This window comes from Hemicordylus capensis, chromosome 13, assembly GCF_027244095.1.
Source record: "Hemicordylus capensis ecotype Gifberg chromosome 13, rHemCap1.1.pri, whole genome shotgun sequence".
Lineage (NCBI taxonomy): Eukaryota > Metazoa > Chordata > Lepidosauria > Squamata > Cordylidae > Hemicordylus > Hemicordylus capensis.
The window spans coordinates 1,701,133-1,722,239 of NC_069669.1; the positions used below are offsets into that span (position 1 = coordinate 1,701,133).

The 21,107-nt window shown below is 49.8% G+C and overlaps 3 protein-coding genes, 1 long non-coding RNA gene and 2 other non-coding genes across 6 annotated transcripts in view; 3 read left to right on the forward strand and 3 right to left on the reverse strand.

Moving 5' to 3' along the window:
- Positions 1 to 787: 787 nt before the first annotated feature.
- Positions 788 to 2,483, reverse strand: LOC128336505 (uncharacterized). The gene is made up of 2 exons (XR_008311988.1): positions 2,305 to 2,483; positions 788 to 1,183 (listed from the first exon to the last, which is right to left on the reverse strand). It is a non-coding gene; the product is annotated as an uncharacterized LOC128336505 (long non-coding RNA).
- Positions 1,277 to 1,407, reverse strand: LOC128336870 (small nucleolar RNA ACA64). Its single transcript, XR_008312110.1, has one exon. It is a non-coding gene; the product is annotated as a small nucleolar RNA ACA64 (small nucleolar RNA).
- A 650-nt stretch (positions 2,484 to 3,133) lies between the features above and the next one.
- On the forward strand, positions 3,134 to 7,724 carry RPS2 (ribosomal protein S2). The gene is made up of 7 exons (XM_053276275.1): positions 3,134 to 3,352; positions 4,107 to 4,196; positions 5,026 to 5,133; positions 5,507 to 5,680; positions 5,818 to 5,977; positions 6,691 to 6,782; positions 7,584 to 7,724. Exons 1-7 carry the CDS (start codon positions 3,137 to 3,139, stop codon positions 7,665 to 7,667), a joined length of 924 nt encoding a protein of 307 aa, XP_053132250.1. The 5' UTR covers positions 3,134 to 3,136; the 3' UTR covers positions 7,668 to 7,724.
- Positions 6,442 to 6,581, forward strand: LOC128336867 (small nucleolar RNA SNORA64/SNORA10 family). Its single transcript, XR_008312108.1, has one exon. It is a non-coding gene; the product is annotated as a small nucleolar RNA SNORA64/SNORA10 family (small nucleolar RNA).
- Positions 7,725 to 8,795: 1,071 nt separating the features above from the next.
- NDUFB10 (NADH:ubiquinone oxidoreductase subunit B10) lies at positions 8,796 to 12,151 on the reverse strand. The gene is made up of 4 exons (XM_053276276.1): positions 11,917 to 12,151; positions 11,153 to 11,291; positions 10,202 to 10,341; positions 8,796 to 9,104 (listed from the first exon to the last, which is right to left on the reverse strand). The coding sequence occupies exons 1-4, from the start codon at positions 12,047 to 12,049 to the stop codon at positions 8,935 to 8,937; spliced, it is 582 nt and encodes a 193-aa protein (XP_053132251.1). The 5' UTR covers positions 12,050 to 12,151; the 3' UTR covers positions 8,796 to 8,934.
- Positions 12,135 to 21,107, forward strand: part of INTS1 (integrator complex subunit 1) — a 46,343-nt gene continuing 37,370 nt past the window's right edge. Inside the window, exons 1-7 of the mRNA XM_053276274.1 lie at positions 12,135 to 12,378; positions 14,510 to 14,800; positions 15,921 to 16,117; positions 16,407 to 16,544; positions 18,097 to 18,256; positions 19,739 to 19,844; positions 20,747 to 20,933. Of these exons, the coding sequence (XP_053132249.1) occupies positions 12,321 to 12,378; positions 14,510 to 14,800; positions 15,921 to 16,117; positions 16,407 to 16,544; positions 18,097 to 18,256; positions 19,739 to 19,844; positions 20,747 to 20,933 (1,137 nt within the window). The 5' untranslated portion in view covers positions 12,135 to 12,320. The remainder of the gene's footprint in view (positions 12,379 to 14,509; positions 14,801 to 15,920; positions 16,118 to 16,406; positions 16,545 to 18,096; positions 18,257 to 19,738; positions 19,845 to 20,746; positions 20,934 to 21,107) is intronic.

Genomic DNA, 21,107 nt, shown 5'->3' on the forward strand with positions numbered 1-21,107 from the left:
AAACACTAAATGTAGCCTATGGGCAGCTCAGGAGGCATTCGATGGTGGCCAGCCTGAGACGCTCCAGACTACAACTCTTTATCATCCTCAGCTTCCGTTTATTGCAGCCAGGGGTGACAGGAGTTGCAGTGCAAGAACAGGTGCAAAGCCTCAGGCTGGCCACCCTAACATAGATCAGGGGCCAGCAACCTTTCAGGAGTGGTGTGTCAAGTCTTCTGCAGCACCTCAAGAAAGAAGCTGCCTTGCTAGCCCCAGCTGTGCACTCTCTCTTTCTCTCTCACTCTTCTGAGGGTGAGCTAACACAGCAGGCCATTTTTAACACCACAGGCTTTACCATGAGTTCGAAGTTACCCAAAAGAACAGAAACAAAATGTGGAATTTTTTTTAGCCTTGATATAAATCAGGCTACATTCTGACGCATAATAAAAAACCCAAATCGTGTGTAGGGGGCTCCCCCATAGCTCATAGGGATTTGGGGGTAAATCTCACTGATATGTGAACACACACCCTACATTCTGGAGATGTGAGGTAAAAGCCCCATGTGAAAAAACACCCAAGGGACACCTCCACCACATATCCTGGATGTCTGCTGCCCACTACAATGCCTAAATACACATTGGATTAGGCAGCAGAATTTGGTAGAGAACATTCATAAGAAGTAGCTGTAATTGTGTCTCTAGTCTAGAAGCAAAACACTCAAGAAGCTTATCTAAATTTTGTTTTTTAATTTTATATATGATATATAATACCTACACAGGGACTCAAAGTGATCAACAAAAAATATATATCTAATACAAAAACAGTATTTATTTTGTCACGTGACTTTTTACAGCACAGCACAAGCCTGAATCTATACCATCCTCATTCTCTCCATTAAAGCATTCTGGAAAACAAGAGTGCATGTTCCTACATCAGCCAAAGCAGAATCAATGAAAGGACTTTGTAGACAAATAGGAAACCTTCCCCAGTCTGAAGCCTGCCACCTTCGTTGGCTCTTCTGGCCCACTCTCATAGGAATATGGAGCTGTCTTAATACCCAGATGGACCAAGGGTCCATCTAGGTCAGTACTGTCTACACTAACTGGCAACAGCTCTCCCAGGTTTCAGGCAGGAGTCTTTCCCTCTTCTTCCAGAGTGCAAGATGTATCAACAGCTACAATTCTTGGGTCGTTTTCCAGAGATTCTAGAAGAGAAGCCAACATTAACACCTTGTACTTTGTTTAATTTTTCCCAGATAAACACACTACATGCTGCATGACTCGCTTTCCCCCATGGGACATATAGGAGCGTGGGTTTTATTGCCCATACTTCATGCTTACAGGCAATAAGCTTAACGCTCCCGTTACTGTGGGCACCATTATCTCATCCAAGGCCACCGAAAAAGGCCAGAAATGATTTTCAGACAGTGCCTTGGAGCTTGTAGTGTAACATAAGAGTCTAAAGCAGCAAAACACACAATTTAATTTCCTGGAAATTGACATGCAATGGTTCTGGTCCTGGGTTACTCAGGTTCTGGCTGTCCTTATCCAAAGCTCGCAGAGAGGGCAGTAGCAGCTAGAACATGGAGCTAAAAATTAGGAAGCCCCCAGTTCAAACCTCACCCCTGCATGAACTCTCTGCTAGATAGAGAGTTGTTTTAAGAAACAACTGAAGATGCATCTATTTGGAGATACTTTTAAACATCCCATCTACTTTTATCCGGTAGGTTTCTTAGTGTTTAGTTTTTCATTGATAACTTTTAATTTCAATTTTAAAGACTTAATTGTGGCTTTAGCTTGATTTTTTGACCTTGTTTTTAATTCTCTATTGTGCCTCATTCTATATTGTATCTATTTAATTAGTGTTGTAAGCTGCTCTGAGCAGTAGTGCACTGAAGGGGCACTAATAATAAAAATAAATAATAAAATTATTAAATTAATAGCAGTAAGTTTGGGAAGCCACACTCTCAGCCTTCCATCACACAACCTGGGGATTATAAAACAGATCTCTCTATAAACCAGCATGGGGATGGGGGTGAGACCCATGCAACTAGCCTTTCATGGAGCCAGACACACGTGCTCTTGGAACTAGTACTCCCAGTCCCAGAACCCCTTGCTCAGCAAACCCAGCCATCCGAAGAACCAAGCGACAGAGCGCATGCTGGGACATGTAGTCCTCATATAAAAATCGACCCGCATACAAGCCAATCTACTTAAAACGAGCGAGACTCTAAATAACATTTATTGCCTAGAAGCGACTCAGCAGACACCTTACGCACATTTCTGGTTTTTTTCTTTCCTACGCACACACCCAATTCCCTCTTACCTTACTATAGGCGGGCACAGACTGAAAAACTCGCCTTCCGCCGCTCCTCCTTTAATAGACTTGGCGTCTTAACTTATGCTCGGTGCAGGGTTCCCGCAACTAGCATATCGCAGAAGAAGCCTTACGCGCCTGCGCATTGGCGCTGCCGAAGGGAAAAGGGTGGAGGGAAGGAAACGGCCGTCGCGTAGAACGTCCCGCGGAAAGGCAGTTCTCGCGAGACGTGCGAGGGAATAAATAGCCCTCGCCGCGAGACCGCGGCCTTCTAGTCAATCTAACACGTAAGTGGCGAGCGGGAATCCGTCGGCATCGGTCCCGTTGGGGCGCGGGGCTTGCTTGAGGGCCCCTGGGAGTGCGGAAGGGGTCCAGGTTCCCTGGAGAAGGGGGGCACTTGGGGGCTTTTCCGCCTTGGGGAGGCGTGATGGGTAGACACGGGTCCGCGGCCGATGGCGCGGGCAGGGTACGGGTGCTTTTCCTGGCGCATGCGCTGTAGCCGGAGGTAGCGCTGAGTGTCCACGCAAACGCTGCATGTATGAACTGGGCCCTTGGGGTGGGGTGAACTGTTGGGAAGCTCCAACGGGGAGGATGAAAAGCATGCCAGAAATCCTGTAGGGTTTCAGGATGGGGTGGGCCGGGAGGAGGACCATTCGGGGTTTGGCCCAAATGGGGGCACGAGGTCAAGGGGTTGATGTTGTGGGGCTGATGTGTGGGGGGAGGAAGGGGTCTGGGGTAGGTGGGGTGTTCCCGCCTGGGTGTCCGCCCCCCTGGGGCTGTTCTCCCCAGCCATGCCGCCTTCCCTGCTCGAAAGTGTCACCCATGTGTTGTTCTACAGCAAATGGCGGACGACGCCGGTGCTGCGGGAGGAGCAGGAGGAGGAGGAGGAGGCGGCGGTGGAGGAGCAGGAGGAGGAGCAGGTGCCGGCGGTGCAGGTGCTGCTGCCAGAGGGGGCTTCCGAGGCGGCTTTGGCAGCGGTGGCCGAGGCCGCGGACGGGGCCGTGGCAGGGGCCGTGGGCGAGGACGCGGGGCCCGAGGCAAAGCCGAAGACAAAGAAGTGAGCTCTGCTTTTATGGCGCCTTCTCTCTCCGTTTCTAGTCCTTGAGCCCCACTGCAGTTTCTCCAAGTGGACTGTCTCCGAGGTGGAGTTTGGCTCAAGAGCTGGCCGTTGCTGGCCCTTGAAGGGTTCTTGATCTTGCATTTAGAGGCCCATTTTATGGACGGACAAGCCAAGGCTGAGAGCAGCTTGCCTGAGGCCCTTCCCAGGAAGCCAATGGCTGAGCTGGGGCTGGGACCCGGGTCAGAATCCAGGCTGCTCCACCGGAGTCCTAGACAGCTCTATCAGTAGCCCGGCTCTGCTGGGATTTTTGTCTCTGCCCAAGTAAAGCCTGGTCTCCCTGGGCAGAGGAATGAGGTGGCAGAATGGACTGTACCCTGGCAAGGGGAGGGGTACCATGTTTCAATCCTTCCTCGCCCACATTAAAAGTGTGTGTGTGGGGGGCGCTGCTTGATGTTCCCCACTTGCAGCCTGAGGTTCATCCTGCCCCATAGTTTTTCTGCAGGAGTAGACAAGGCTTCAGTTGCTTTTCTGTGGGGCGGGTGGACTTATCACCGTGCATTTGAAATGTCTGAACTGGTTTATTATTTATTTATTTCTTATTTATTAGATCGATTTATATACCGCCCTTCCAAAATGGCTCAGGGCAGTTGACAGCAATTAAAACAAGTTAAAACAAATTAACAGTTAAAATCAAACTATAAAAACAGAATCGTACTAGTTAACCACTTACTGGTTAATTTCCTTTTCACAGTGGATTCCAGTCACCAAGCTTGGTCGTCTGGTGAAGGACATGAAGATCAAGTCTCTGGAAGAGATCTACCTCTTCTCGCTTCCAATCAAGGTATTTCCCTGTGGGTGGGGGGCCGGGTGGGTGGGGGGCCCTGTTGGGTCATTCGGAACGGAGAATGCTTTACACCTCCTTCCGTTGGGGGTCTGCTGTGGCAATCACAGTGAGTGGTAAAAAGACCACGAGGGACCTGGTAGAGATTTATAAAAACTATATGTGGTGTGGAGAGGATGGATAGAGACCAGTTTTTCTCCAGTACTTGGGGATATTACATAAGAACAGCCCTGCTGGATCAGGCCCAAGGAGGCCTATCTAGTCCAGCATCCTGTTTCCCACAGTGGCCCACCGGATGCTTCTGAGAAGCCGACAGGCAAGATCTCTCTCCTGCTGTGGCTCCCCTGCAACTGGTATTGAGAGGCATCTTGCCTCCAAGGCTAGAGGTGGTCTGTAGCCACCAGACTAGTACCCATTGATAGACCTGTTCTCCATGAATTTGTCGAAGCCCCTTTTCAAGCCATCCAGGCTAGTGGCTATCTCCACATCCCATGGCAGAGAATTCCATAGATGCAATTATGTGCTTTGTGAAAAAATGCAGGTGCAAAACATAACTTATTCACACAATGTGTAGCTTATGGCATTCAGTGCCCTAGGATCTGGTGATGACTGCTAAGGTTTGTTGACTGTAAAAGGTGCATGGAGGAGGCCTCTCTGGACAGCCACAATGGCTAAAGGGAACCTTTATGGTCCACTCTTGCCTCCATGTAGACGTCAGATGCTGAGCTAGGTGGGCCTTGGGTCTGCCCAGCAGGGCAGTTCTTCCAGTAGCTTAAGGCTTCAAGATGCAGACCTGGTGTGACTGATCTGCTAACTTTGCGTCTTGCAGGAGTCCGAAATCATTGACTTCTTCCTGGGCTCCTCCCTGAAGGATGAGGTTTTGAAGATCATGCCTGTTCAGAAACAGACCCGTGCCGGTCAGCGCACCAGGTTCAAGGTAAGACTTGGCGTCCACGGCCGTTCTAGAAACAAACTGCCTCTCTTGGGTTCTGGCTGGCCCCTTGGGTATTGTGACAGCTTTTGGTGGGATTTCCCCCAAACCTCCAAGCCAAGGTACACTTTTGTGAAAGTGACACTCGCTTGGGATTAGGGTATGTGAGGGAAAGAGGATCTTGCTCTTGGGAAATGCTTTCTGTCTGGGTTGCTGACTGGAGGGAGGAAAGCCCAGGGCAGGGGCGGCTTGGGGGGTTTGTGTGTGTGTGTGTGTGTGTGTGTGTGTGTGTGTGTGTGTGTGTTTTGTCAAGGCTTTTAGGCTATGGCAAAGGACCACGAGTTGTGGAGCTGATGAGGATTTCTTGTTTCCTTTTCAGGCCTTTGTGGCCATTGGTGACTACAATGGTCATGTTGGACTAGGGGTCAAATGCTCCAAAGAAGTTGCCACTGCGATTCGGGGGGCCATCATCCTAGCGAAGCTCTCCATCGTGCCAGTGAGGCGAGGCTACTGGGGCAACAAGATTGGCAAGCCCCATACCGTGCCCTGCAAGGTAACAGTCCACATCCTGTGCAGCTGGTGTGGGAGGCATTCAAGCAATTAGGCTGACTGTGTTCAGCTGTGTTTTGGGGGGGGCGGGCTCCTTAAAGGTCAAACCTAACAGGCCAGTGTTGTGTTGTTTCTGTCTAGGTAACAGGCCGCTGTGGCTCTGTCCTGGTGCGGCTTATCCCTGCGCCCCGAGGCACTGGCATTGTGTCTGCCCCAGTCCCCAAGAAGCTGTTGATGATGGCTGGGATTGACGACTGCTACACCTCGGCGAGGGGCTGCACGGCCACCCTGGGCAACTTCGGTAGGTTTCCGTGCCTGTGAGAGGCTGCTGAATCCCCGCCGAGTGGGTCCTGACTTGAAGGATGGCAGTGTCAGTGCTGTGGGCTTGGAGGGTGGTGCCGGCAGGATTGGGCGGGTCCAGACTGGTGGCGATGCTTATTCGTTCGTGATCCTAAGAGATTCCTGAGACAGAATCAAGCAATCTCAAGGATTCTTTCTCTCCCCCAACCTGCCATCCACCCGTTAGCTCTTAAATGTGTGCTGGCCATTTCCCATAGTCTGGGAAACATACCAGTGGGGATTTGAACCAGCAACCAACCTCTGGCTTGCTCATCAAGTCATTTCCCTGCTGCGCCGTTCAATGGCTCTGGATAAGCCACTAGCTGGGCTAAACTCTGCAGGCAGCAGAGTGGGGCTTGTTGCCCGCCCCTCGGCTGCATCCTCCCCATATGGCAAGCGCTGCTCTTTGTGGGGTGCTCGGTTAAAACTCTCTCCGCTCTGCTCAGCTGCACCTGACCCAGTGGTGCAGCTGTCGTTTTTCGAGAGGGAAAGCAAATGGGTCCATGTGTGCACGGCAGCGAGACCCTCTGAGATGGTCTCCCTGTTCCTTTTCGGACTTGACACAAGTTGAATACACCTGCAGGCGCTTTATTTGCCCAGGGCAGGCCTGTGGTGGCGGCGGGGACCTGTTGCCTGGCCCTTAGTAACTGGGCCGCCTCTTGACCTTTTCTCCAGCTAAGGCCACCTTTGACGCCATCTCCAAGACCTACAGTTACCTGACCCCTGATCTTTGGAAAGAGACGGTGTTCACCAAGTCTCCTTATCAGGTAAGGGGAGATGAGAAGTGGTATTGAGGGTGGGGGCCTAACTGCAGACTCCTTTTGGGGACTGGCTTACGTGGTTTATTTAGCAAAGACTGAGGCAGTGGGTCTTTGTCCTGAAAGGAGCAGCCCTGGAGAGACGCTATGTTGGGCTGAGAAAGGGTGGCTCCTTTCTAACCCTGCTAAATACAACAGCGTCACTACTTGAAAAGGTGCCCAGTTAGGGCATTATTTGTGCGCTCTCTCTCGGCCCAGGTACTTGGCTTTAAAGCTCTGTAATGCAGCTTGGGGCTAGCATGACCCTGCCCATATCCTGGAAAGCCCCGCTCTGGGTCCCCTACCGCCTGAGGGGCGGTGGGCAGGCAGCTGGGGAGAGAACCTTCTCATGCCTTTGTGGGATGGTCTGCTCACGGTGGCGTTAATGCTGTCCTGATCTTTATTTGCCCAGACTGAATTCTTAACAGAAATTTCAGGCTGCTTTTTGTTTTATGGGTGGTTTGTATTTTTATGGTGTTAAAGCCTTCCTAGGATATTTTAAATTGGAAGTGTTGCTTTTGTTTCAAAATGAGAATGCGAGCTTAAACTTCAGTTCTACTTAACTCGTTCCCCTTGTAGCAGCTTAAATCATGAATCTGTCTTTGCATGTCGTCCTTGCCCATTTACTTTATTTATTTATTTAGCACTTGCATTCCTTCCTTCTGAGGGTTGATAAAAATACAGCTGTTGCTACTAGGCTGGCTTAGTAATGGGCCTCAGAGAGCATGTTGCACTTTATACAGAACCCTTCTCGTTCTCCCCTCCCTGCAGGAGTTCACTGATCATCTGGCAAAGACGCACGCCGCCAGAGTGGCTGTGCAGAGGACCCAGGCAGCGGCTGTGGCAACTACCTAAAAGATGCTGTACCTGAAATAAAGTGACCAAGTGTGATTTCTAAACCAGTCTGGGAAACACTGTGTGGTATTGCTTTATTGACTCATTCATTCCTGAGTTACATTCCTGCCTGGCTTGGTGTGCCCTTCCCTTCACAGCCTTGTCCTCGAGCCCAGTGTGGTAGAGACAGCTGGTGATGGGCCCAGGTCAGCTTCATGGCTGAGTGGGGATTTAGCCTTTGTTCCTTGCAGTCAAAATCCAGCCCTAACCCACTGTCCAGCAGCAGCCCCTTGAGTTAATCTTGGGACATCAGTGCCTACAGAACAGTCTTGACTGAATGGGTAATATAAAGTTTAGAACAAGGCTGTGACTGGGCATGCTCTAAGAGTTGCTATGTAGTAATAGGGTATGCTGGGGTGTGTGAGAGCTGAAATGGCCACTACAGCCGGTAAAAGCTGTTAGCATTGGACTGGCTACCATCTGGACTTGCTGACCAGAGGGGCAACTAGCTGATTCTAGAAAGCTCATAAGCAGGATGGTAACCCTTTACCCAACTTGCCTTCCACATCCGATAGTTAGATGCCACAGTGAGGAGTTGGGGCAGATGTAGCTGGCTGAGGCCCCAGAGTTAGTTAAACCATTGGTTGATCAACTGACTTGCAGTTCTGCCTTTCAGAACTTCTGCTATTAAGACCCTGCCCAAGAGTCTTCAGCCTTCTGTTAGTGGCAAGGCTAACGAACCTTGTGCCAGTTTACTTAGTACAAAGTTCTTCCTGTGACTGTCTTAATTTCACAGGATAATGAAATGGTTCTGTTCCAATAGGCTGTGTCTTGGGAAAGGCTTCTGAGTATGGGTACCCTGGTGGAGTGGCACCAACCACACCCAACACCTGCTATAAAACACAGGCCAGCTACTATGCCACCTTCTTGATGCAGCCAGGGAGGGCAGGAGCTCAACGCACAGCTGCAGCACCTGCTTTTAAGTGTAAGAGCTCTGCCAGTTCAAGCCCTAGAGCCAGCATCCTGCTTCCTACAGCCTCTGGGAAGCCTACCGAGCAAACTTGGAAGTCTAGCTGGCTAAACTCCATATTTCCTGACCACACCTACAGAACAGCAGCCATGGTGGTGTCATCACACAACCAAAACCTCAGCATTTTCAATGTTTATTTCTATCGGTCACATTACATCTACTCTGCAGGTCCTAGAGCAGTTCTGACTGCAGTACAGACACTGACTAGTATTGCATTCTCAGTAGACAATAGACAATACTGATTCTAGTGCTTCGAATTCAGCCCGAGCATTCAGGATCAACCAGCACTTGTGCTTTTTCTTGGGCTTTTTCTTGGACTTTATCTTGGGCTTTGTTGGCTGCTGCCGCAGCCTTCCTCTCTGCAATCATCCGATGCTTCTGCTTCATTAAGCATTTGCGCCCACTCCCAAAGGCACCCAGGTCACCATCTAGGAAGAGGATCAGGACTGAGTTTTAGTAAGGGCAGCAAGAAGGTCGGAAGCAGGAAAGCTTTTCACCAAAGCTCACAGGATGGGTTCTTCAACTTGGGCCCCCAATATTTTGGGACTATGCCTCCCATAATCCCCAGCCAAAGGCCATTGTAGCTGGGAATTATTGGAGCTGTAGTCCCCAAACAGTTTGTTTTAGCACTTGGAGCCCCTAGATGAAGTGCTGTAGAGCAGTATTCCTTTTAGCAACATAGGAAACTGCCATATACTGAGTCAGACCATTGGTCTATCTAGCTCAGTATTGTCTTCACAGACTGGCAGTGGCTTCTCCAAGGCTGCAGGCAGGAATCTCTCTCAGCCCTATCTTGGAGATGCTGCCAGGGAGGGGACTTGGGACCTTCTGCTCTTCCCAGAGCGGCTCCATCCCCTGAGGGGAATCTCTTCCAGGGCTCACACTTCTAGTCTCCCATTCAGATGCAACCAGGGCAGACCCTGCTTAGCTATGGGGACAAGTCATGCTTGCCGCCACAAGACCAGCTCTCCTCAACATGGCCACCCACCATCCAGAGCAAGTTAGGAATGTATGTGCCTTGCTGGCTCGGACCAGTCCAGGTAGGCCAGCATCCTGCTTCTTCCACTGGTCAACTGGATCCCACCCAGAAGCACCCCGAGAAGGCAGGCCTTCCACGATTTCTCAGCAGTTGCTTTCAGTGACACACAACCTCCAAACCCAAGAGGATCCATGTGGCCACCATGACTGAGAACATAAGGATGAGCCCCTTTGGGTCAGAACGAAGGGCCAACAACCAGAAGCACCACCAGGCTCACCTTCACAAGTTTTGGCTTGCCTTGAAAGATTTTGACCCTACCCTGCCCAGAGGGGAGCGAGAGAGTCCCGATTGTGACATGCTGGGGGTTGCAGACACTCCATGCTGCCGCCAAAGTCCACCACACGTATGGGTCCTTGGACCTAGTCTTTCCTACTGGGTGGCCATCAAGGCTTTCCCAGCCCCCTACTCCATGGCAGTGAGCTCAGTTGGAAAATGGCATTTGACCCTAAAGTACCACCCCAACCCCACACGCAGAGCCCGACTCACATCTGTCCTGGTAGCCCTTGGCCACCTCTTTGAATTGCTGCATCTCTTTCAAACAGTTCTGAGCAAAGCTCTCTCCTTCCCGCTGTTTGCAAGCGCCTAACCGTCGCTGGACTATTTTCACGATTTCTTGGTCAACTAGGCTGAGAAAGCAGAGTGGGGGGAGAAGAAAGAGATACAATTAAGAATGCCATATTTCACCAGGCCCACCAAAAGAAATTTTGTACTTGAGGGAAGGAGAGCAACATAAGTCTGCGTGAAACAGCAACAAAAAATGCAAAAAGTCAAATTTGTTTAAAGTTAACTGTTTTTTTTAAGAAGTGCCACATGCTCATCACTCATTCCAGTGGTCCCATGCCCCCTTTAGCCCCACCCCTTTTTAACCTCAACCCACATGCTGAAGCCCCGCTCCCATTCTAGCCCCATCCGTGAGTTAATTATCAAGAATATCTACTGCTTTTCAACCAAAAAGTTGAAGAGTCTGCCCTGGTTGCATATGAATGGGAGACTTGATGTGTGAGCACTGGAAGATCTCCTCCTCCGTGGGATGGAGCCGCTCTGGGAAGAGCAGAAGGTTCCAAGTTCCCTCCCTGGCAGCATCTCCAAGACAGGGCTGAGAGAGACTCCTGCCTGCAACCCTGGTGAAGCCGCTGCCAGTCTGGGTAGGCAATACTGAGCGAGATGGACCTATGGTCTGACTCAGTATATGGCAGCTTCCTATGTCTCTACACTGTCTAATGTAAGCTCCTCCGGACAGAGATCTAAGAATCTAGAAGTATAAAGCACCATCTACGTTGCTGGTGCAGTACAAAGAACAGATTCCCGCTTTAACTGAAGGCCACAATAAATGCTTTTGCAAGCCAACCTGAAGAAACTGTAGGTAACGTTTCCTCCCACTATACCCCCCCCCCAACCCCATTTGAAAGGAAAATGGAATCACACAAAGATACATACTAGTCTCTTGACCACTGCTGCTCAGCTTCATAGAAACACAAAAAGTCGTCTTCCAAGCACTCCGTCAGATCTGGCACGCGGCGGAAATTCCGGTGATAATAGTAAAACCTATTCTTTGCATGCTGCCGCTCGATGAAGTCTGTGGGAGGGAAACACCTTCAACATGTCTTCAACAGAGACGTAAATATTGCATGGTATAAAAATATGTAAAATAAATACTAATAATAAATTGCATACACGCCAGAGAGGGCTTGAAGCAGCAGACACAGAAGCCAGATTCCTAGCCGGTGCTGAAGCCACATGGGGGTTGGGCAAGCCAAGGTCCTTGACAGAGGACAGAGAGGATGCCCCTCCGGCAGTCTGTTTTATTTATTCAGATGCAGGGAAAGATTGCGGTGGTCACATCAACACTGGCACTGTTTTAATTGCTGGAACAATTAATTATGGACTAGTGTAATGTGATGGCTAGTAGTGGGAGCCAGCAAGTGTCGGGTCCAAATCCAAGGGCCAAGTCTGCCCAGCTGGAGAGCTGCTGGATTACAACTCCCATCATCCCCAGCTGCAATTTGCTCCAGCGGGGGATAATGGGAGCTGTAGTCTCTCAGCAGCTGGACACTGTCTCCCTTCCTGGGGCCTGGCTCCCTCTTTTAGCCCCTCCTCCCCAGGCATTAGCCCCGCCCACACGCCGAAGCCCCGCCCCTGGGCTCCCCGCCCCTCGCACCCCTCCAGGCACCCCTCTCACCCCCTAGCCCCGCCCCTCTCACCCCTCCAGGCAGTGACCGGCGTGTCGACCGCGTAGTAAAAAACCTTCTCGAGCAGGTCGAGCGGGTTACGGTCGCCCGCCGGGGTGCGGCGCGGCGGCTCCCGGTACACGTCCCGGTCCGGCTCTTCAGGCATCGCGGCTGCCCGTCAGAACAAGCCGTAGGGCAAAATGGCGGCGAAGAAGGGATTGCACCAACGAGAGGACGGAAGGAGAGGCACGGAACCCCCCCCCCACAGTTTTGCTTCCGGCTCGCCGAGTGCTGCCTCCGCTTCTGGTTCCGGGGCTTTTCTCCTACCCGCCGGCGCCCGCAAACCGGCGTCTCGACCTGAGGAAAGCGGGCGGTGAGGGGACGGAACCGCACTTGCATACCCAGAGCCCCGCCCCCCCCAAGCGCGTCCCCGCGGGATGAACCGGCCGAAGCCTGCGGCCGCGCGCCGCCCTAGCACCGTCGCCAAACCCTCCGGTGAGTGGAAGGGGGGGTCATGTGATCGCCGTGCCCCGTGATTGGAGGCTCCTCGGGGCAGGGGCCGCGCCGAGATTCCTCTGCGGCCTGCGCAGCGCCCCAGCCGGCGGAGGAGGAGCCTCCTGAGACTGCGGGAGACGCCACTGGGCTTACTCCCGAGGAAACCTGCGAACTGAGCAAAGAGGCACCTTTTAAGAGTGGTGATTCTCTTGTATGTAGAAGGGGGAGAGCAACCGGTCCTCTCCATCCCCAGCACAGCATCCCTTCAGGGGTTCCTGACCTGCGTTTCCTTTTAGATTGCGATCCCTTTGGGGACGGGGGCTGGGGGGCATAGGAATCTGCCATATACTGAGTCAGACCCTTGGTCCATCTTGCTCAGGATTGTCTACCCAGACTGGCAGCGACTTCTCCAAGGTTGCAGGAAGGAGTCTCTCTCAGCCCTATCTTGGAGGTGCTGCCAGGGAGGGAGCTTGGAACCCTCTGGGAACCCTAACCTCTGCTAACTGGGCAAAGAGGCACCTTTTACCGTGGTGTTTCTCTTTATTGAGTAGCGGGAGACTAACTGGCCCTCTCCACCCCCAGCACAGCATCCCTCCAGTGACTGTTGCTGGTGTCTATCTTGTGTTTCTTTTAGATTGTGAGGCATTTGGGGACAGAGATCCATCTTATTTATGTATTTCTCTGTGCAAACCGCCCTGAGCCATTTTTGGATGGGTGGTATAGAAATCGAATGAAAGAATGAATGAACCTTCTGCATGTAAGCAGGCAGGTGCTTTTCCACTGAGCTCTGGCTCCATCCCCAAGGAGATCTTACAGTGCTCACATGTAGTCTCCCATTCTAATGCAAACCAGGGCAGACCCTGCTTAGCAAAGGGGGCCATTCATGCTTGCTGCCACAAGGCCAGCTCTCCTCCCCAACCATCTTTTGTTATAATTTCTTGTTTGTTTTCCTACTTCAGCTGCTCTGAAAACTGTTTTGAAACGTGGCATATCAGTAACCGTAGTGGTTGCAAACCTGCCGGGCGCTCCCCACACTTTGGAGCAGGCCCGTTGAGGCCAGTGGGGCTGGGTGGATATGCAGAGGCGGATGACCCTTTGGGCCCCATGGAAATCTTGAACCCTCCTCTTTTTCCTTGCTGTTATTCCCCACGCCCCTAAAAGGGAGATCAAAACACAGCTGTGGTCTAAGCCAGGGGTTCCTAACTTTGGGAGCAATGTTCCCTCTAATTTTTCTCATCTGTGTGTGGAAAGAGTTTTGTTCTGGGCAGCAGTATCAAGGAAGTGCTGCGTGCACATGCAGTCAGAATGCAGTCTTCCCGATTCAACCTTGAGCAGGGTTTAAAATTAACTGAGTGGACATCAAAAAAACTTGTGTGTCCATGCACATGTGCACGCCTTAGAGAAAACCCTGGGAGCCTTCAGTGTGTCAGTGTCTTTAAACCTTGCACCTCTTTACATGCCCAGTTCTTGTGCTTGCTTTCAAGGGAAGCTTTGCAGCCAGGCATCTACGGATTGCCCCCCACCCCCCGTCCTCTGGCAGCAGGACTGCTACTACTACAAATATTTATATACTGCTCTTCAACAAAGTTCTCAAAGCCATTGACATAGAAAAGCAAACAATAAATAGACAATGGTCCCCTGCCACCAAAGGGCTTACATTCACAATCTAAAAAGAAACATAAGGCAGGTACCAGCAACAGCCACTGGAGGGGTGCTGTGCTGGGAATGGATAGGGCCAGTTGCTCTCCCCCTGCTAAATATACAAGAACCACAACTTTCAAGAGTGTCTCTTTGCTCAGTTAGCAGGGCACCAAACAGATCTTCTTGGATATTTCCTGTCCACTGCCATAAGAACAGCCCTGTTGGATCAGGCCCAAGGCCCGCCTAGTCCATTACACTGTTGGAGGGTGGCAAGACTGGCAGCGGCTTCTCCAAGGTTGCAGGCAGGAATCTCTCTCAGCCCTAGCTTGGAGATTCTGCCAGGGAGGGAACTTGAAACCTTCTGCTCTTCTCAGAGCGGCTTCATCCCCTGAGGGGAATACCTTGCAGTGCTCACACATTTCATTTCAAATGAACGGGAAGCTCTGGGATTTGTTTTGCCTGCTCTCTTCTCAATCTCTTTTCCTCCTAGGCCACCCTCCTCCGGGAGATTTCATCGCCTTGGGTTCCAAAGGCCAGGCCAATGAGTCGAAAGCAGCTGCCACGCTGCTCAAGCCGGCTTCGGCCGGATTGCCCTCCGAGCGGAAGCGGGAGGGCTCTGCCACCTTGTCCGGTGCTTCCGGGCTGACGGGACTCACCAAGCGGCCCAAGCTGTCCTCGACGCCTCCCCTCAGCGCCTTGGGACGCTTGGCGGAAGCCGCGGTTGCTGAGAAGCGGGCCATTTCGCCTTCCATCAAGGAGCCATCCGTGATCCCCATTGAAGGTAAAGAGGAGAAAGGAAGCCCTTTCTTTTCTCCCCAGCAGAAAGTTATTTGCCAATCTCCCACAGCTCTTTAAAGGTAAAGTGTGCCATCAAGTCGATTTTGACTCCTGGCACCCACAGAGCCCTGTGGTTGTCTTTGGTAGAATACAGGAGGGGTTGACCATTGCCATCTCCCGTGCAGTGTGAGATGATGATGCCTTTCAGCATCTTCCTATATCGCTGCTGCCTGATAGAGGTGTTTCCCATAGTCTGGGAAACATACCAGCGGGGATTCGAACCGGCAACCATCTGATTGTTAGTCACGCATTTCCCCACTGCACCATTAGGTGGCTCTTTACCTTGCCTTAAATTGATAAAACTCTTACTATGCCTGTAGTTGCCCGTGTATGATTTTATATGTCTTTTTATGCCTTCGTGCCTTTTATATAACTTTTCAATTCATTTTTGCTTTTATGCCTTTATGTTTTTAATGATGCTTTTTATAAACCTTTTATAAATATTTGTACCATTATTAACTAGTCCTAACTGCAGTCTTCAGATCTCGGCCGGTAAGGGTCATTTAGTTTGCGGTCTTGCTTTTGTCTTCAACAGCCATAGTTTTATTTTAAATGTTACCTCTATTTCTGTTTTTTATAATCCTTTAGCATAGGCTTGTATGGTGTCACTCACCCCAAGGCTTCTAATACCTACTTTTACTCTTAATATGTAATATGTAATCACCCCTTATACTTTATGCTGGTCTGTGACCATAATAAAGATTGATTAATATTTGCCCCTCTTCTGATGTTGTCATGATTTGGCATGAAGGGAGTCTTGTTGTTTAATGTACCTTTTTAAAATCTTTTGAGCAAAAATGATGTCAGTACTGTATAATTTTTAATAGTAAACCCCCCCAATATGTCGGAAACTACAATATAAAATCAATCCATTTCTTTAAATGTGCTCATCATTGGGGCATTACTTTGCATATGGTTGCCCAAAGGCTGGCCACCGCCAGTTAGTCCAATGAAACTTCAAAAACAGCCTCCAAACATTATTTGCATTAAACTTCTGGAAAGTGCCTTTTGACTGGTTAAAAACAGGAAGGTGCTGAGAGTACAGGGTTTGCCTCTCTTCCTAGTGGCTCCGACTGTCTTGCTGGATGAGATTGAGGCTGCCGAAGCCGAAGGCAACGATGACCGCATCGAAGGGGTGTTGTGCGGGACCGTGAAGCAGCTGAAAATCAATCGGGCGAAGCCCGACACCACCCTGTACCTGAGCCTGATGTACTTGGCAAAAATCAAGCCAAACATATTTGCCACAGAAGGCGTGATTGAGGTGAGAGCATTTTCCCGTCTTTGCTAGAAACAGCAAAACAAACCCCAAGACAGCCCCAATTCCTCCCCTGATGGTTTAGTTTCTGGGATTTCCTAAATTTCACCAAGGAATGGAGCCTGAAATGTTGCTGTTTTACCAATCCCCAAAAGTCTCCAGTCTCTTGAAAGGTGCTGACAGACCTCAGATGCCATTTCCAAGACTTGGCTGTCAGTGGACCGAACTGTGCGCGGTTTCTAAGCTTTCCAACTCCCCATCCTTTTTCGCACTCACGGGGGTTTTGGTTCTGCAGGCGTTGTGCAGCCTGCTGCGCAGGGACGCCTCCATCAACTTCAAAGCCAAAGGGAACAGCCTGGTGTCCGTCCTGGCCTGCAACCTTCTCATGGCAGCCTATGAGGAGGATGAGAACTGGCCCGAGATCTTCGTCAAGGTGAGTCAGCTTTGGAAATGGCCCCTTGGGATGTTAGCTGGGCAGAGAGGCGAGTCAGACTGTGTGCAGGCTGAATCTCCCCCATGCACCGATAGCAACACAGCAGAAGGGAAATCTACTTCTGCCCGGGTTATAGGAGAGCTGGTCTTGTGGTAGCAGTCATGACTTGTCCCCTTTGCTAAGCAGAGTCCACCCTGGTTTGCATTTGAAAGGGAGACTACATATGAGCACTGTAAGATATTCCCCTTCAGTGTATTCCCCTACACATTCCCTAGGGAATGCTGCCTCCATGAAGATTTGTTTGTGTAGAGCTACAGTTTGTTGGGCCCATTCAGAAGGATTAATCACAATACTGGAGAGCTATAGGAGGGAATACTGCCTCCACGAAGATTTGCATGCATAAAGCTCCAGTTTTTTGGTTTTATTCAGAAGGAACAATCTGGATATTGGATTCCTCTGAAGAAGGAAGGTTTCCGAAATGGGCTTAGTAAAATCCCGGGTCAGCCTATTAGGATCTTGTCTGCAGCTCCAAGACACATATTCCAGTATATGAATGGTTTTCAATACAACTTGCAATTGGTTTCTGGAACTGTTACTAGTATGCTACTGTGCATCTGTGGACTGGAATTGCTATAAGTTTTGGTCTAAAGGACTTGTTTTCTGTAATTTAAAGGTTTGCTTTTGTTAATCTGTGCACGTTGAAAATATTGTTTTAGTATATGACAGTTTGTTTACAGAATTTGTTATTGTTTCTTGGTTTTTTGTTTTTCCATGATGCTATATACAGCTACTCATCATTTTTGTTGATTAAGTTTTGCAAAAAGTTGGTTTACTCAGGCTGTTATATATTATTTTGGTTGTCACGTTTTATATGTAACCTTGGAGGAGCTGCTGCTAGTTGGTGTAGACAATCTGTGAGCTTGATGGACCAATGGTCTGACTTGGTATGTGGCAGCTTCCTATATTCCTGTGCTGTGGGGATTTAGTGCAGTTTTTGGCAGTTGGGTGGTCTGACCTACATCTCTCTTGCTAACCTATTCAGAACTATTCGCAGGTGGCTTTGGGGGTGGGAAAGAGGGCTGGTTTGGTGTGCAGAGTCTTCTGCCCTGTTCTGGAGCAGCCCAATTACTCATTGCCACTGGACACAGCTTTGAAAGAGTGGAAGAGTTACCTATTAAATACATGGAGTTGTCTGTACATGATTACCATAGCCAGGATTCTCTCTGCTGCCAATTGGAAATGACAGGTAACCCCGACCTTGGATGAATGGCTATTAAAGCTATGGGAATATGCCTCAATGTCTAAGATCACTGCTTATTTATGGAAGATCTCAGATGAAACACTTGCTCTCATCTGGGAACCTTTTATAAATTACAATTTAGCACAGGGTCACCATCCACACCCAAGATTTGGTTTTTCTCAGTACAGATGGTTGATAAATCATGGTGCCCTATGTGTGTTTGTAGAGGGAGCTGTTTTATGACCTCCTCCTTTGTAAGTGCAGGAGGGATGTCTCGTCTGGTGTGATTCAGAGGTGTCTGCCCCATTGCAGGTCTACATTGAGGACTCCCTGGGGGAGCGCATCTGGGTCGACAGCCCTCACTGCAAGACCTTCGTCGAAAACATCCAGACGGCGTTCAGCACCAAGATGCCCCCTAAGAGTATTTTGTTGCATGGGGAAGTTGGACGTAGTGGAGGTGACCTTAGTGCTGGTAAGTCAGCCCTTGGGTGGACCAATAAGGGCTGAGTTTGGATTATAGTAGTTGGTAAAGCGTGCGAATGGGGCTGTTCAAAAAACGTGACCGAATCTATTTGAATTTGACTCGAATCAATTTGACTCGAAACTGCTTGCACAGAATGGGATTTGTTAGAATCTATTTGAATTTAGGTGAATTGAAATTGAATTCACATCAAATTTGGGCAAATTCTATTCAAGGTCAGGTGAATTCAAATGAATCCCATTCTGTGAAAGCAGATTCAAGTCTGTCCATTTTTTGTGTGTGTGCACATCCCTATCTGGGAATTGGAGTTTTGATAGAAGAGCTAGAAAGAATAAACAGAAAGAAGGAGTCATGTTCAGTGGCATTGTTCAACGGTGCTCTCTGCTGATCTAAAGAACTTGTGATCAATCTGTCTTTTTTTAAATTGATGAATTGAGGACATTGAAATATGGCATGTAACAGCTTCAGTAGTAATCTCTTTTGTGGATATTGAAGGGGGAGTGAACCTACCATTGAATAACTCATCAGCACTACCACTGATTTCATTTTTTGTGAGAGCAGTGCCCCAGAACCAAAACAGCTTCAGAAATCAACGAAGGTTGCCTTCTATTTCGTCCCACCAATGAAAAATTGGCTTGCGGTGATTAATTGAACCGGGCTTGCTTTGCTTTATCTACCAGTTAAATTTTTCCATCCCCACTGTGTTGGTATTACAAAATAGTTGTGTATTTCAGTGGGCTCAGATATATGGAATGGATCAAAGGAGCCCTCTTTATACTGGTAGCAGATGCCCCAAGGAGTGAAAGGGGAGACTCTTTAGGGAGGTATTCAAGGCTTAGCCTGGAGCATCAGGAAGTGAGAAAGTGGACTGTAACGCTTCGGAGTGCAGGTGGAAAGTCACATTTTTTCGTGCTTCCTGACGGAAAATCTCCCCTAAGAAAAAGAAAGCAGAGCAGCCAACAGGCTAGGGTAAGACCCTTCTCCTTGATGTGATAGGATTCCCCCCTGCTCCTTTTTGCAGTATTTATTTACGCAGGGAAGCATTCAAAAACATGATCCCTCACTTGCACTCCAAAGTGGATCAGTCCATTTAGCCACTTTGAATGGTGTCAGTTACGAATTCCCCTCTCCTTACAAGAGGTAGTCTGGTGTAGCAGTTTAAAATGTAGGCCTGTGAACCCGGAGACCCACATTCAAATCCCCTCCCATCCATGTAGCTCTCCGGGGGACCTTGGGCCAGTCTCGGCCTCTCTCTGCCCGCCTCGCCAACCTCACAGGGTTGTTGTAAGGATCAGCTGGAACGGGAAATCCTGCAAGCTGCTGTGAGAGGAAAAGCAGATGAAGATATTATGTGAGGGTTATAAAAAAGACTGCCCAGGGAAAGCAGGGGGCTTGTGCAAAGAGGTCGTTGGGAAGATCACCCACCCGTTGGTGGCCCTGTATGATGAATGTTTGTTCCTGGCCTTTCTTCAGGGAATAGCCCCCATCCCTCTATGCCCGAGGAGGAGGACAGCCAGAGTGAGCTGCTGATTGCGGAGGACAAGATGAGCCCTGAGCAGGAGGGGCAGCTGATGCCCAGGTAAAGTAAAGGTGTGCCGCCGAGTCGGTGTTGACTCGTGGTGACCACAGAGCCCTGTGGTTATCTTTGGTAGAATCCAGGAGGGGTTCACCATGGCCATTTCCCACGCAGTATGAGATGATGCCTTTCAGCATCTTCCTATATCGCTGCTGCCCGATATAGGTGTTTCCCATAGTCTGGGGAACTATACCAGCGGGGATTCGAACCGGCAGCCTCTGGCTTGCTAGTCAAGTCATTTCCCCGCTGCGCCATTAGGTGGCTTGATGCCCAGGAACAAAGGCCCCTTCCTCATTGAGAGGCAGTCTTCAGCCTCCTGCCCAGTATCCAACAACTCCTGTTGAGGGTTATACAGGAGAACCTCATTATTTGCAGAACTGCTATTTGCGGTTCTGTATATCCACCGGTGTTGTCTTCACACCCACTTCCAGTATCTGTGGATACTAATGGGTTAAAACCCACATATCCACAGTTTCTAGAGGGCTGGAAGTGACCACGGAGGTCAGTTCTGGCCACAATTTTGTCTCAAGGAAGCCAGGAAGAGACAGGAGGAGCCATTTTGTAGTTCATTTTGGAGTGTGTGTGTGTGTGTGTGTGTGTGTGTGTGTGTGTGTGTGAAAGTGTGTACACCTTTCCCTGTGATTGTCCACAGTTTTGCTCCCAGGCAGCATCTCCAAATAGGGCTGAGAGAGACAACCTTGGAGAAGCTGCTGCCAGTCTGTGTAGACAATACTGAGCTAGATGGACCAAGGGTCTGACTCAGTATATGGCAGCTTGCGATGTTCCTCAAGTAGCAGAGGACATTTAGCGGTGTGATCTACCCAGAATCGATCATGCTAAAGGTAGATAACAACTCCTGATAGAAGTCGCATTCAGTTGCTAAAAGCAGGACTGTTTTGGCCCAGGTATGACGATCTTGCCGAGAGCGTGGAGGAATATGTCCTTGACATGCTGCGGGACCAGCTCAACAGGCGCCAGCCGATGGACAATGTCTCCCGGAACCTCCTGCGTCTCCTGACCGCCACTTGTGGCTACAAGGAGATCCGGCAGATGGCCGTCCAGAGGCTGGAGATGTGGCTGCAGAACCCCAAGGTGAGTTCCTGTTTCTCTGTGGTTCTTAAAGGAAGTCTTCATCCAACTTTGAACTTTGGGGTAGTGGAGAAATTGGATTCCCTCCCTGCCAGAATCCAGGATGGGAATCGGGGTTACGGTTGTGGGGAGAATGAGTCAGGGAAAAGGCAAGGGTGAAGAAAGACTGGTTCAGTT